At 55.9% G+C, this 15,114-nt stretch overlaps 1 protein-coding gene across 3 annotated transcripts in view; it reads right to left on the bottom strand.

The window, feature by feature from the left end:
* The window catches only part of TEAD4 (TEA domain family member 4), a 100,220-nt gene that overhangs the window by 19,509 nt on the left and 65,597 nt on the right, over window positions 1–15,114 (bottom strand). For 2 of the 3 annotated variants that reach the window (XM_011967172.1, XM_011967171.1), the window contains 7 exons: window positions 11,714–11,778; window positions 10,545–10,607; window positions 5,271–5,399; window positions 4,211–4,254; window positions 3,630–3,685; window positions 2,047–2,186; window positions 863–1,036 (listed from right to left, as the gene is read on the bottom strand). In XM_011967172.1, the coding sequence (XP_011822562.1) occupies window positions 863–1,036; window positions 2,047–2,186; window positions 3,630–3,685; window positions 4,211–4,254; window positions 5,271–5,366 (510 nt within the window). In that variant the 5' untranslated portion in view covers window positions 5,367–5,399; window positions 10,545–10,607; window positions 11,714–11,778. Of the gene's footprint in view, window positions 1–862; window positions 1,037–2,046; window positions 2,187–3,629; window positions 3,686–4,210; window positions 4,255–5,270; window positions 5,400–5,716; window positions 5,750–10,544; window positions 10,608–11,713; window positions 11,779–15,114 lie in introns of all 3 variants that reach the window. The other variant, XM_011967170.1, reaches the window with a different exon arrangement.

Below are 15,114 nucleotides of genomic sequence, written 5' to 3'. Positions count from 1 at the left end.
AAAAAAAAAAAAAGAAAAGAGCGTGCAGAGAGCTGAAAGGGAGTGGGGAAGAGGGATGCGGGCAGAGCCACCAAAACCTCAGTCCATGTCCTGAGAATATTCCAAGCCTCAGTCACAGAGCCTGATTTCCTGTCCTTCCTCACCGCTAGCTTCATTAGCACTTATTTGTCTGACTCTCTCCTCGCACCCCTTTTCTGCACATACTGGGCCCGCAGGAAGCTAAGCTCCCAGGGCAGCTACTGTACCTCTGGGCCTCAGACAAGACATTTCTAATGGAGGGGGTTCTACCCACAAAACACCTGCCCAGGGGTGAGGTGGGAGGGCCGCAGAGGCCAAGTCTATGGGCTGAGCTATCTGAGAAGTTGGGTGGGTGTTTCTTCTGGGGTGGCCTCGCCCATCCAACACTTCCCTCCCCTTCTCCAAGCTCTGTTCAGCCCAACATGCCTTGGACATGAGCACTGAAGGACGAGCTCCAGGCCCGGAAACCCATGCAGGACTTGTCATTCAAAGACCTGGGTGACGAGGGCGCTCCTCATCATGTCTTCACTCATCCCCGTAGGGTCCCCTGTGTCTTTTTCTGGAACTTCACCTCCTGAGGGCTCCACCTCTTGCCGGGGTTAGCTGCCATCACCACCCGCGAGACAAGGCTTCATTCGACTAGGCCAGCTCTCTGGGATCACCACCTTGTTCCTCAGCTCAGCTCTGACCACCCCATAGCCATGCTGGGCTTGCTCTCCCCTTCTCACTGGTGCCACCTCCCCGAGTTTCTACTGTGGCAAGGGCACGCTCTGGGTACTCTCACCCCATTCTCACTACCACGGACGCCCTGGTGGTAGGAAGGAAGAGTTTATCACGGGCTTACCCAGAACTTCACGAGAAAAAAGGCATTGGAGGGTCCCCGTTCAAAGAGCTCCTTGAGTCCACCCTTTTTCTCCGGGAATTTGTCATAGATTTGGCGGATGTCCACGGCTTCGAGGTAGGGGTCGCTGTAGCTTGGGCTGGACTGGCCAATGTGCACGAACAGGTGCTTGTTGTACTGTAGAGAGAGTGGGTCTGAGGGAGGCGGAGCACAGGCCAGACGGTCAGACAGCCCCAGCTCTGCATGCCCACCACGTGACCCGGCGCAAGCCGCTTGGCCTTTCTGGACCATAGTTTCCCCATGAGTGAAACGGAGATGGTAAAAGACTTCTTTTATTTTACATCCTGAACTTCTAAGAGTCTATTCGGTTCACGGGGTCGTCAGCTAAAAAGAAGTTTGAGCTGGGCACAGTGGCTCACACCTGTAATCCCAGCACTTTGGGAAGCTGAGGTCAGGAGTTCAAGACCAGCCTGGCCAACATGGTGAAACCTAGTCTCTACTAAAAATACAAAAATTAGCCAGGTGTGGTGGTGGGCACCTATAATCCCAGCTACTCAGGAGGCTAAGGCAGGAGAATCGCTTGAACTCAGGAGGCAGAGGTTGCAGTAAGTTGAGATCACACCACTGCACTCCAGCCTGGGCGACAGAGCAAGTCTCTGTCTCAAGAAAAGGAAAAAAAAAAAAGTTTGAAGATGTCAGAGTGAGAAGGGCCCTGGCCTCCTGTCACGTTGGCCTCCTCCACGTCCCCCTCTGATCTTTGCAGGTGACGCTGGTCACCCAGGACACTGGACACTGAAGGGGACAGGCTGGCATCCCGTAGGATGTGGAGCAGACGCACAGGAGACTCCTCAGCTTCCTGCCTGCCTCTCAGAGCCAGGGAAAGGCTGGGACAGTGTGGGGGTGGGGCTGGGACCACAGCGACCTTGGACTAAGGGTTGGTTGGGTTAGGAGGGGAGGAGGAACACAGGACAGGGAGGGAGGAACAGGGCACTGGGCCAGGGAGGAGGGAAAGAGGGAAGGGGGTGACGTGAAGGAGGAAAGGAGTCGGGGGAAGGACGGAAGGAAAGACCATAAAGGAACAAGGAACTTGAATTAAGCCCCAGTGTGGAGTGGGACAAGAGCACTGGAAGCAGAAACAGAGGCAGAGGGGGTGGCGGGGAGCCAGCCAGGCACAGGCCAGGACCTACCGTGTCCGGGTCCTGCTGCTGCTCCAGGAAGGCTGAGAACTCCAACATCCAGAGCTTGGAGCTGGCCACGCTGCGGCCCTGCCACGGGGGTGCCGGGGGCGCAGAGGGCGATGGGGCGGGCCCTGCAGGAGACTCAAACCCTGCACAATGTGAGAGAGGCACATGGAACCTGGTCACGGACACCCGCCCTGCCCACACCCTCTGCAAGGACCCCGGGCCTCCTCGGACAGACCCGTGCTGCCTGGGGGGCCGCCTGTCTCCCTAAACGGACCTCCTAGCAGAGGTGGAGGAGAGAGTGCAAGGCTTGGGCATCCCAGAGCCTCTCTGGTGGGGAGGGGCTCGCCTGGTACAACTCAGGCCACTCAGGACTCTGCATGGAACCGCCCAGCAAGACTGGATTCTGGAGGGCAACTGGGGTCCTGCAGGACCACGGCTTCCAGAACAGGTACTGTTCAGTTCCTGCCGTCCAGCAACTTCTGTTCCCGTCGGGGAAATAACCAGATGAATCAACTATTACAATGTGGCATCACCCCGGAGAGACGGGGACGTTTCCTGTGTGCGTCACAGGTGTCTCCCCAGCTCCTAGAACAGGGCCTGGCCCAGAAGAGGCTCTCCATCCAGTGCTGCTAACAGATGAACCTACTCCATCCTACTGTAGTTTAGATCATGTCCTGAAGGCAACAGGGGGCCAGGAAGGCACCATAAGCCTGGAAGCAACACCATGAGACTGAAGCTCTGGTGAGTGACAGGGTGACGAGAGGAGGTGAGACGGGACAGGGAGCCGGTGAAGAGGCTGCTGCAGGAACACAGGCAAAAGCCAGCAGGCCTGGAGTGAAGACAGGGTCAGCGTGGACGGGAGAGGACTGCCATGAGACAGAGGGTGGACGGGATCCGACGCTGTGACTTCGTTTTGATGTGTGAACGAGAGAACGCAGCCTTCAGGACGTGGGGGGCAGGAGGCAGCAGGGCTGCTCTCGGTGGCAGGAAAGCCAAGGGGCTGGGCAGGCAGAGTCCACACCAGAATGGGCAGTTTAAGGGTGAGGAGCTGGTCTTGCCCTACAGAGTGGGAGGTGGTGAGGGCCCCTCCCGAGAAAGAGGCGAGGACAGAGGGGAGCCTGTCAGTGAGAGGGCGGGGGGGGGCTCCTGTCGGCAGAGCTGGCTGCCTCCGCCAGGTCTTCTTTCACAAGGGTCCCTCTTCTCGGGAGGGGCCCCAGGCTGGTGAGTTAGACGCCCCTCAGCCCTCCCAGGAGTCAGGTGTGCGAGGCACACTGCAGTAACAAGGTAGGCCAAGTGGGGCAGCCACCCGGGCACAGGCACTGCCCTTGGAAGGCATGTGCCCCACAAGCCCTGAGCACAGCTGGGAGGGGACAGGGACAAGGCAACCCGAAGGGCACAAAGGGGCTTGGCACACGGCTGAGGTGTGCCTCCTGGGGGCAAAGAATGGGGTGTGGCCAGGGACCAGGATGTGTGGTCGGAATGCGTGATGGGGCAGCATCTAACAGGGACATGCAGGGGCCTGGACCCAGAGGCCGGAGCCGCACAGCTGCGATGGATGGCAAGGGAGACACGCAGCGCTCACCCACCTGGCAGAGGCAGCGGAGGCTGGACAGCATAGGTTTGCTGAGAGAAAGGCTTCACACTGCGGGAGAGAGAAGAGGGGAGGTGTTAGCCTCGGGCAGGCTGCCACCACGGATCCCTGCACTGGGGCCAGTGGTCTCTGTGTGGTAGGTCCTGGTGGTCTGGATTTCAGTGGTCCTGATGGGCCTTGGCCTCCTACTCCCGCCCCTGCCGACTCCCTTGGGTTTCGTGGTGGGTCACAGACACAGCGTGTCGGATAAAGAAATCCACCCCTCCCTTTCCTCCTCCCAGGCCAGCCCGAGATCTGATTCCCAGCCTCCTCCCCTGGGGGACCTCAGCTCTGGCCCTGCCTACACCCTGGACAGACTGGGCTTTTGGCAAATACCACCCTAGGGTGTGGACATCACAGATGAGCCCAGTGATGCCTGAGAGTAGGAGAGCCCAATCCCGGAGCTCAAAGCCATCCTGAAAGGCAGACCCGAGCAGCAGCCCCAGCACACCCTGGGGCCCGGGCTCAATGTCATGAATTTATGAGTTCAAGTTCAGTTCAGGGAGCAACTGGCAGCAGAAAGCAGGCCATACTCACTCATGGGACGTTCCGGCTTGGCCTGGCAAAGCTCCTTGCCAAAACTGAGGAGGCAAAAGGCATGGAATCAGCATGGCCCCAGGTGCACCCAGGGCCCTGTGGCATGGGGGTAGGGGTGGGACAGGGCAGGGCCTCCACTGGGAGGAGAGGCTGGAGCCCTCGCCCTCGTCTAGCTAGTGAATGCTAACAGACCACAGCAGCACCCCCAGAGTGGGTTTCAGGGGGCTCTCAGGCCCTGTGGATGAGGGGCTCCAGGGGAAAAGCACCCAGGTGTGGTCCACACTGCACAGGACAACCCCCTGCAGAGTCACAGTGCAGGCCTAAGGCTCGGAAAAGTCCCAGTGCCAAGAACCCACTTAGTGCCAAGGGTCCCGAACGTACCCACAGCACCACTGTGTCCCATCTGTTTAACATGCGGAAGGACGAGTGCTCTCTGGGACACACTTTGAAAACTGCTGTGGCCTGGCACTGCCCCTTCCTCACGTGCCTACGGTGGTGCTGCAGGTGCCTTGAAGACTCATTTAGTCCCTGGAGCCAAGAAACCCCTCCGAGGAGACAGCTCTGAAAAGGGGCTTTTCTGGATCATTCTGAGAGTGTGGCCAACATGGTCATGGCTGGGAAATTTAAAATCTGACCGGGGGTTTGTTCTTGGGCACCAGCTCTCCACCTGGCAGGAGGGCAGGAATGAGGCTGCATGGCACGGGCTGCCCAGGGACATGCTGGTCTCAGGCTTCAGCTCAGCCACCTTGGCTTCAGCTTCCTCATCTGTAAATTGGGCCAACTTGGCAGAGCTACCAGTTGGTCAGCTCCTGGAAGCTCCCATTTCCCCCTTGTGAAAAGTCTGCAGTCACTGTTGAGGACCCAAAGAAAGGCATCCCAATATCAGCCAAGCCGGGACTTGTGTGGCCCCTTGGTCTTGTTCCCTCCTTCCCTGACTGCCCTGGCCAATAGGACTCAGGTGAGAGAAATCTGGGCTGGCCAATGCTTCTGGTCCTTCTGAACAGGGAGGAGGGAGGAGGAGAGGGCTGGCCTGGCCTCCGGCTCTCGGCAGCCCACTTACCCCTGAGACTGCTGGGCGGCCGGGGCCCCGGGCGAGGGCCATGCTACTGTGGAAGGCCGTGGCGGAGATGATCTGTGCAGACGACATGGCAGCCATGCTCTGCAGGGCCTTGTCCTTAGCTGCCTGGTCCTGGGGGAGACATTGCAAGGGAGGACCTCAGCAGGGTCACTAGTCAGGCTGAGGCCAGGCGGGTCTGGCTCTGGGGTCGGGGAAGCTGTCTCATTGCCAGTGGCCAGAGCTGGGGGACCAGGCGTTAAGTCTGTGCCATGCTATTAACTTGTTTTACAACTGAGAAAGTCACCTGGTTTCTCTGGTCAGTTTTCTCATCTGTCAAAGGGGCATGACACTTGCCCTGCTTATTTCTTCAGAGCTTAGAGAGACATTATCTGCCATTTTATTAATTACGGGGCCACCTCGAGAACGAGGGTCTTCTATGCTTTGCTCACCTCTCTACCACGGGTGCCCAGCTCAGCACTTGTCTTGTGAAAACGAAGCATAAATATCGGCTGGATCCCGACTCAAGTGCACAGAAAGCATCGTCCCTGGCCACACGGGCTGTCTGGAGGCAAGAGACCATTTTCTGTGGCCCTACCTACCTCGGTCCTCCCTAAGGATCTCCCTGGACACTGCAGGCACCTGGGACTCACTCATCTTTCACAGATCAGAAGGTAAATACCCACTGTCTGCCCTCCAAAGGCTCTAAGACCCCAGAGGATGGGTTCACCCTGAATAGGCCCGGAACAAATGAGCACACAGGGAAAGCCACGTGGATGGCACGGGTAACAATAGTAATAGTTTGCTATATTCGTATAAGCCAGTGCTTTCCATCCTGAGTGCCTGAATTCCAAAGGTCTTCAAAACCAATGACACAACATTCCCTATTTCAAGAAGCCTAATGGAAATTGTGTCTTTTTTTTTTTTTCAGAGACAGGGTCTCGCTGTGTCACACAGGCTGGAGTACTGCACAATTGTGGCTCACGACAGCTTCAAACTCCTGGGCTCCAATGATCTGCCCATCTCAGCCTCCTGAGTAGCTGGGACCACAGGCATGTGTTACTGTACCCAGCAGGGATTATCCCAAAAGACCACACACACCCAGGCTGGAACAGCAAGTATCATTCACTGTCTGAAGCTTTATCAGGGCTAAATGGCTCGACTGAGTCAACTCAGGAGCTCTGATTAGAAATTTGGTATCTGGCCGGAAGCGGTGGCTCATGCCTGTTATCCCAGCACCTGGAGAGGCTGAGGTTGGTAGATTGCCTGAGCCCAGGAGTTCAAGGCCAGCCTGGGCAACTTGGCGAAACCTGTCTCTACAAAAAATACAAAACTTAGCCAGGTCTGGTGGTGTGTGCCTTTGGCCAAGCTACTCAAGTTGCTGAGGTGGGAGGATGGCTTAAACCTGGGAAACAGGGACTGCAGTGAGCTGAGATTGTACCACTGCACTCCAGCCTGGGCAACAGACCAAGAATCTATCTAAATAAATACATAAATAAATATCTTTATGATTATTATTTTTTTTCAGACAGCATCTCATTAGCCCAGGCTGGTCTCAAACTCCTGGCTTCAAGTGATCCTCTGGCCTCGACCACCCAGTGCTGGGATTATAGGCATGAGCGACTGCCCCCAGCCATGAATTTTTTTTTAATGAGAAAGATAAAACCATTATTGAATAACTAATAATAATTAACTTGGTAGATCTGGATCTCCCTTAAGTGATACAAAGGTTGAGAACCTCCCAACTACTTGGGAGACTGAGACAGGAGGATCACCTCAGCCCAGGAGGTCGAGGCTGCAGTGAGCGGTGACAGCACTAATGCACTCCAGCCTGGGCGACAGAGTGGGAGTCTCTAAAAAATAAAGTAAACACAGAAGTTGAGAAGCAACGGCGAGCCTTGCACCTCACAAGCTCTTCTGAGGGATGCCTCGACACGGTCCACACTGCAGCTCCATGAGGCGGGGAGTACCGCAGCCCGGAGGCTCAGAGGGGCTTAGTGCTCCCCTGCCGTCCTGGTGCCGTGCAGGTGTGGAGCCAGAACACAGCAGGCCCTTCCACTCAGCCTCTCAAGGTGACCATTTCACCCATGTGGCATGAGGCAGCCCAGGGAAGGTTTTCAAGAACACGACCTCACGGCGTCCTGAGACTGGCAGGACTAGTAGGATCTTTAAGATGAAGAAACTGAGGCTCCGAGAATTTGGGTGACTAGGGTGCTGAGAGTGGTGAGGGTGGCCAGCTGAGCTCGGTCCAGATTGGCACACAGGGGGCCGTGCAAATGAAGGGGTCGGGGGAGACGCATCATAGAGGGCGGTGGGGAGTGGGGAACCGTTCTGAGCAGTGGGTCATTGTCAACGTGGACAAAGCAGTGAAGCAGATGAGGTTTGTCCCTGGTCCTTCCTGGCCTCCTCCCCACTGTCCTTTTGGGGCCACACTTGGGCTTTGCTCTCAGAGGTTGTCTCTGATAACTAAAGAGGGAGCTAACTAGTAAGTCTAAGGGTGTGTCTCATCCAGGGACACTTGCAGTTTTCAGGAGGAAAGTGCCCAGGCCAGCCCCCGCCTCTCCCCGCAGGAGGGCACGAGGGACTTGGCAGGCGCACCCCTGCGAGCCCGCAGACCTCGGCACTTAACTGCATCACGAGGCCGGGGCTGCACCTGCTCAGTGCCTGCCTTCCTGGACACTCGATCTAAACAAACGGCTGGGGCTCAGGAAACCATGGCCTGAGCAGGGTAGGGCAGGGGTCAGGAGGAAGTGGGAAGGACCTGATGGGGAGTGACAGCAGTAGCCGGGCAATGGAGCCAGGGAGCCACTAACTGGGGCCGGGAGAGGCACTTGGATATCACCTTGCTCGTCTGTCACTTTACAGATGAGGAAACTGAACGGAGCTCCAGGAGGTCCCAGTGACTTTGCCCAAGTACCCACGGCCATAGGGCAGAGCCAGGCCTACGACCCAGCCTCTCACTCAGGGATTTCTACCGGATCACTCTCTAACTCAGAGCTTAATCACTTCGGGTTCTAGATTCTTTGAGAATATGACAAAATCCTCACAGCAATCTCTCCAAGGAAACTCACATATACATGAAAATTTGCATATTTTAAGGAGTTTATGGCTCCCCTTGGTGTCTGTCCAGCCATCCACTGAAGGCTGTCCTTGGGCCCCAAGTCAGAACCTGTGGACAAGGATGAATACAATTCCCTGAGGCAAATTTGGGCCTCACAGCTGGCCCCCAAGGGGTTGCCCTAAACGCAGCAGTGGGAAGTCTATTCACTGTGGTCATCTGCGGGGTCCCGGTGAGTCAGAGGCGGACAAAAGAGGGGAAACAGGGAGCAGGGCTAGGCTGTGGGTGCTTCCAGCGTACACGAGCCAGGCTGAGAGGCAGGGAGCAACAGCTGAGGGCCGGTCAGCTGTCCCAGGGAAAAAGGAGCGAGGTGCCAGGCCACAGTTGTGGGGCTTGGGGAACAGCTGGGCTGATGGCAGGAGGAATGGAACTGAGTGGGCAGTGGGGTGTGGCTTCCTAGGAGGCAGAAAGGTCTGTGGTTCCCGCCCACTCATTCTGAGATTCCAGTGTCAGGATCATGAACTGCCAGGGCCAGACGGGACCTTCAAGGTCATCTAATTCAGTGGCTTTTCTTTAATATAAAAAATATTTTTAGAGATGGGGTCTCACAATGTTGCCCAGGCTGAAGTGGCCAGTTACAGGTGCAGTCACAGCTCACTGCAGACTCCACCGCCTGCCATCAACCTCCAAGTAGCTGGGATTACAGGCATGCGTGCCCAGCTAGCCCAGTGGCTTTTTTGAGATGGAATCTCACTCTGTTGCCCAGGTTGGAGTGCAATGGCACTATCTTGGCTCACTGCAACCTCTGCTTCCCAGGTTCAAGCGATTCTCCTACCTTAGCCTCCCCAGTAGCTGGGATTACAGGTGTGCGCCACCACACCTGGCTAGTTTTTATATTTTTAGTAGAGACAGGGTTTCACCATGTTGGCCAGGCTGGTCTCGAACTCCTGACCTCAAGTGATCCGCCCACCTTGGCCTCCCAAAGTGCTTACAGGCATGAGCCATTATGCCTGACCTCCCAGTAGCTTTTAAACTGGGTTCTGAGGTCCCCTAGCGTCCAAGTGTCATGAGGTAGGAAAGGATTCACGGGAGGAGAGGAGCCTTGCCAACCTAGCTTTGACCAGAACAGCTCCTCTGATAACACATCAGCGTGATATTTTGTTGGGAGGAAAAAAGGAAAGGGGCTACGTTGCTTTAAAAAAAAATGTTTGCAGGCCAGTCCCAGTGACTCATGCCTATAATTTCAGCACTTTGAGAGGCCAAGGCAAGAGGATCTCTTGAGCCCCAAGGTTTACGGACCTCTGAGGCAAAATAGGGAGACTCCGTCTCTATAAAAAAATAGAAAAAAATGGCCGTGCAGTGGCACTTGCCTGTGGTCCCAGATACTCAGGAGGCTGAGGTGGGAGGATGGTTGGAGTTTATGAGGTCAACGCGGCCGTGAGCTATGATTGCGTCACTGCACTCTGCGTGGGTGACGGAGATCCTGTCTCTAAAAATACATCAATAAAAATGTTTATAAATGGTCTAGACTTAATGCCTCAAATGTCAGATCTTCCCACCGACTGGCTGTGCAGGCTCTGTGGTCATCATCTCCCTGATGTCTCGAGAGCTCACACCCTCCTAGTGTTCACCCAAAGGCCCCCAGTTCCAGGGTCCCAGAGGCCCGACTCCTGTGGAGAGCAGGGCTACCCTGAGGGGAATGCCGCAACATCAGGCCCCCCAGAGCTGTCACCTATGAGCAGAGGCCCTGCAAGACGGGGCTGACCCAGGGAAGGGAAGGAACCCCCAGTCCCACAGGGCAGGAAGCAGGAAGGAATTCCCCAGCTCCCACAACACCATAAACGCCACCCCCACCCCCACAGCAGGTGCCCCCCATGCCCCTGCTGCTCTACATGCTCTGGTTGAGGGCACCAAGGCGCCCTCAAGAAATCAGGGCTGGTGGGTGATCCGGCTGCTCTGAGCCATGTGAGCCCCTCTAAGCAGGAGCCAGCGAGGGGGGATCCCAGCAGGAGCCTGGCCTGTAGCTCCCAGGGTGTGGGGAGCCAGGCGTCCACCACTTGGCCCTCTTGTGTGGATGGGAGACAGGTTACAGGCCCAACCTGGCTTTCCTCAACAGAGAGAAGCACACCAGCAGCCACGCCCTGACCCCAAAGGGAAGGCATACTGCTGGAGAAAGCCACCACTCCTGGCCCCTCCAGCCCCCAACACTGCAGTTTCCTTACCTTTAGCTTGGCCTGGATCTCGCGAGCTTTGCGACGAGCCAGCACCTGGATGTGGCTGGAAACCTGTGGCAGGGAGAGAGGGCTCCTGTCTCTACCTCCCAACAACCTGTGTTCCCCAGCCTGGCTTCTGGCTTCCCGACCCTCGCCCTTCACCGCCCTCGAGCCACATCTGTGGACAAAATGAATGAATGAATGAAAGGGTCAACTGGTCGGCCCTCAGTCCTGCCTTGCCCAGCTAATCCAGAAGCTGGCAATATTTCAAAAGCGCAGTGCCGGCAGGGTGCAGTGGCTCACACCTGTAATCCCAGCACTTTGGGAGGCTAAGGCAGGTGGATCACTTGAGGTCAGGAGTTCGAGACCAGCCCAGCCAACATAGTGAAACTCCATTTCTACTAAAACCACAAAAATTAGCTGGGTGTGGTGGCACATTCCTGTTATCCCAGCTACTTGGAAGACTGAGGTAGGTGAATTGCTTGAACCCAGGAGGCGGAGGTTGCAGTGAGTGGAGATTGCATCACTGTACTCCAGCTTGGGCAACAGAGCGGGACTCTGTCTCAAAAAAGAAAAAAAAAAAAAAAAGTAGTGCCAATGTTTTACTGTCTGTCCTGGTGTCCTGGAGAAGAACAAGAGGGGGTTGTTGACTCTCCAGAGAGGGAAGGAGTTTCCTCCTAAGTGATGACAGCAGGGACCCCAAGAAAACTGAACCACGCAGCCGGGCATGTAATTCCACGCCTGTAATCCCACCACTTTGGGAGGCTGAGGTGGGTGGATTACATGAGGTCAGGAATTCCAGACCATCCTGGCCAACATGGTGAAACCCCGTCTCTACTAAAAATACAAAAAATTAGCTGGGCGTTGTGGCGGGTGACTATAATCCCAGCTATTCGGGAGGCTGAGGCAGGAGAATGGCTTTAACCCATGAGGTGGAGGTTGCGGTGAGCTGAGATTGCGTCATTGCACTCCAGTCTGGGCAACACTAGTGAAATCCCGTCTCAGGAAGAAAAAAAGAAAAACTGGACCACCCGTGACACGCCCAACAGAGATAACTCATCCAGAGCTGCCGCCCCTTGAAAGCCCGCGTCTGGTCCTGGGAGGGCCTGGCCCACCTTGGGAGCAGGCTGGTGCTGGGGTACCACCCCTGGGACCCCTACCCGTCTCTTGAGGCCCACCTGCTTCCTGGTGCGGGTCTTCCCTGTCCGGAGCTTGATGTAGCGGGCAATCAGCTCGTTCCGACCTGCAGAGACACCAGCAGCCTCTCAGCAGAGAGGACAAAAGGCTGGAAGCGGTGAGGGGGTGAGGGGCACCTTCTGCGGGGGAGGAGCCCTACGCTCCCTCTCTGCCCATCCTAAGCAGATCTGTGGGGTGAGGATTCTGTGGGTTCCCTCTCTGGATCACAGGGATCTCCCAACAGCCAGAGGAAGACAAGGCCTCACTGTAGGGACTGAAACCTGCGAACAAGGTTAACAGGGCCCATGGCCACCAACCACACACAGCCTGACGAAGTTCCAGAGCCTCCCTTGACCCCCGGCACCGTTCCTCAGCGCTGGCCACCTCCTCCCCTCTCCCCGCACTTTCTCCTGGGGCCTTCTTCACACTTGGGAGGCTCCAGGGAGGTGCCCGGCCCTCGGCCTTGCCCTGTGTGACTGCCACCGTGCCCTCCGCCTCTGTAAACGAGTAGGAGCTTCCAGACTTCTTGTCCTGTCTGCAGGCAGCAGCAGGCATGGGGGGTGCAACTGCTGGAGACACTGAGCGACCCGGAGAGGAGGCCTGAGCCTGTTCGCTCATAAAGAAAAGCCAGTTAGTGCACATGTGCAGCCCCATGGCGGACTCGGAGCCCTCAACAAGGAAGGCTGAGCACTCCCCATGGGCCCACCCCCCGAGGGACTGCCGCTGTGCCTGAAGCATCCTGGAAAACCCCAAAGAGCGTCCATGGCTTCCAGTATTGAAAAAGATGATGCAAAGGGGTTCCTCATCTCAAAGTGTCACCTAGTTCAGGAGTGGCATGTGCCCGCACAATGGAATCCACGGGTGCTACGAACAGGGACGTGTTCACAGAACCAGGGGCCAGTTCGGGCTGCGTGGTCAGGCAAGCTCTTGGGTGGCCCTTGACCCCTGGGTAGTGTTAGACCATACAGAAAAGCATCGGGTGAGGAGAGGCAGAGGAAGAGGGTTTGAGTGCGGGGATCAGAGGGAGCAGCTGCCAGCCCGCCCCGTCCTGCAGAGCCTGGAGGGCTTGCGGCTGTCCGCAGGAGGCAGCTGCTGATGGTGGGGGAGGTGAGGGGAGTGGGCTGCCTGCCACCTGGGTTGTAACCAGAGTGCACGGCCACGGCCAAGCTGACCCCCCAGCTGACCTTTCCCCAATGCCAAGGCCAAATTAAGAGGCTACTCTCCAGAGGTACTGTCTGCCAGAAAAGGTTTGCCTGTGTCAGAGGAAGGAGGGAGGGGAGAATCGGAGTCTGGGGACATTGTCCGTGGGCTGTTCTGCACCTAAAACCCTGAGTCCACAAGATGTCTCCTCTCAAAGCGTTCTAGGGAAAGGCTTTGGCGGTCCAGTGAACGGTCGACAGTTCTACCCTAGGTCTAGCTAAAGTCACCCGTGCAGCATCTCGGGTGTAAGTCATCACCAGTGGGTGAATGAACTAGGGCCACAGACCTGCGAGCTGGCGAGTCAGGCTAGAGCCTGGCAGCTCCACAAGTGAGGTTTGGGAGCACGGTAAGTCTCTTCCCTTTAAGGACCTTCACTCAGCCTTCTCTTCTTTTTCTTTTTTTTTTTTATAAGAGACGGAGTCTCGTCTCGCTCTGTCACCCAGGCTGGAGTGCAGTGATGTGGTCTCGGCTCACTGCAAGCTCTGCCTCCTGGGTTCACGCCATTCTCCTGCCTCAGCCTCCCGAGTAGCTGGGACTACAGGTGCCGCCACCTCGCCCGGCTAGTTTTTTGTATTTTTAGTGGAGACGGGGTTTCACCGTGTTAGCCAGGATGGTCTGGATCTCCTGACTTCGTGATCTGCCCGCCTTGGCCTCCCAAAGTGCTGGGATTACAGGCATGAGCCACTGCGCCCGGCCAGCCTTCTCTTCTTGAATCTAGTTCCTTTAAGGTTTTTCCTGCAGATTTTTCCAAATTTCTACAAATGTAGGAAACAGACCTCAACGCTGGCTCAGTGAGAGCACTCTGTGGCTCAGTTTCCTTTTCTGTAAAATGAACATGCTCTAGGCCCAAGTAAGTAACCCAGTTCAGAGACTAGTCTGCGAGCAAGGAAGAGCATGAGGGAGGAAGAGGTTCCCAAGAGCTGCGAAGTGGGTGATGGTGTAGCAGGAGGGATGGGGATGGCAGACCATCTGGGATACAGTTCTTGGTTGCTCCTCCGGCCCGTGCCTTGCACACAGGTTACCGTGTGCTCATCGGTTGTCCGTGTCTGTCTTTCCTCGTTAGACTCTCGACAGCTCAGAGGAAGAGACCATGCATCCGTTCAAGTCTGCATGTCCAGTGCCTGGCACCTACTCGCTGAACGAATGAACGAGTCTGGTGTGGCTCCACTTCCAAAACATATCCAGAATTCATTCAGCCACTGTGCAGCACCGCACCTTCCAGGGTCCAAGTTCCCGTCATCTCTGGCTTGCATTAGGATCATCACCGTCCACGTGTATTCCCTACTCCCAGTCTGCTCAACACAGCAGCTGCAGCGACCGTATTGAAATTCAGAAGCCCTCCAACGGCTTCCATCTGCCCCAGATTAATGGTGTCCAAGTCCTTACAACGACATGGAAACCCCTGCAGGATGTGGCCACCCCAGTTCAGTCACCTCTCTGATCTAGTCTACCTGCTCCATCCTAAACCTCTTACTGTCCTGGGATGCACCAGGCCCACACCTGCCCCACCAAGGTCCTTGTGCTTCCTGTTTCTCCTCCAGGGAACACTCGGCCCCAGAGTCCCACACCACCTGCACCCCTCGGGTGCCACTCTCCCTTCCCTGACCAACCCACTGAGGGCTGAAGTCGTACTCCTACCTGCCCACCCTGGCACCCACCGCCTTTCCTTTTCTCCACAGCACCTTCTAGCATAACACATAATCTAACTTATTTCAGTACCGTCTGTGCCCCCACCCCCATCAGAACCACAGTCCATGTGAATAGGGATTTTTGGTCCATTTATTCACTTTTTTATACCCAACACCTAGAAAACTGCCTGCATACTGTAGGCGTTCAATAAATACTTGCTGCCTGAATGACAAGGGAATGAATGCTAAGATGCTGGTCAGATGTCCCGTAACTGTTTTAGTCTTCTCAGACAAAGGAGTGAGTTAAATACACGCAAATAACCTTATACTTCTGATTAGTCTGACGTAACTTTCAAAGCGCCGTCCTGTCCTGGTCTCATTGAACTTTTCTGTACCTGAGCAAACCCCGACTTTTGTGAAGACTAAGACATTTAGAAATTGGGAGGCCGGGCCTGGTGGCTCAAGCCTGTAATCTCAGCACTTTGGGAGGCTGAGACGGGCGGATCATGAGGTCAGGAGATCGAGACCATCCTGGCTAACACAGTGAAACCCTGTCTCTACTAAAAAAATACAAA

This window comes from Mandrillus leucophaeus, unplaced genomic scaffold, assembly GCF_000951045.1.
Source record: "Mandrillus leucophaeus isolate KB7577 unplaced genomic scaffold, Mleu.le_1.0 Scaffold79, whole genome shotgun sequence".
NCBI classification, from domain to species: Eukaryota; Metazoa; Chordata; class Mammalia; order Primates; family Cercopithecidae; genus Mandrillus; species Mandrillus leucophaeus.
This window is presented reverse-complemented; position numbering and strand designations above follow the sequence as displayed.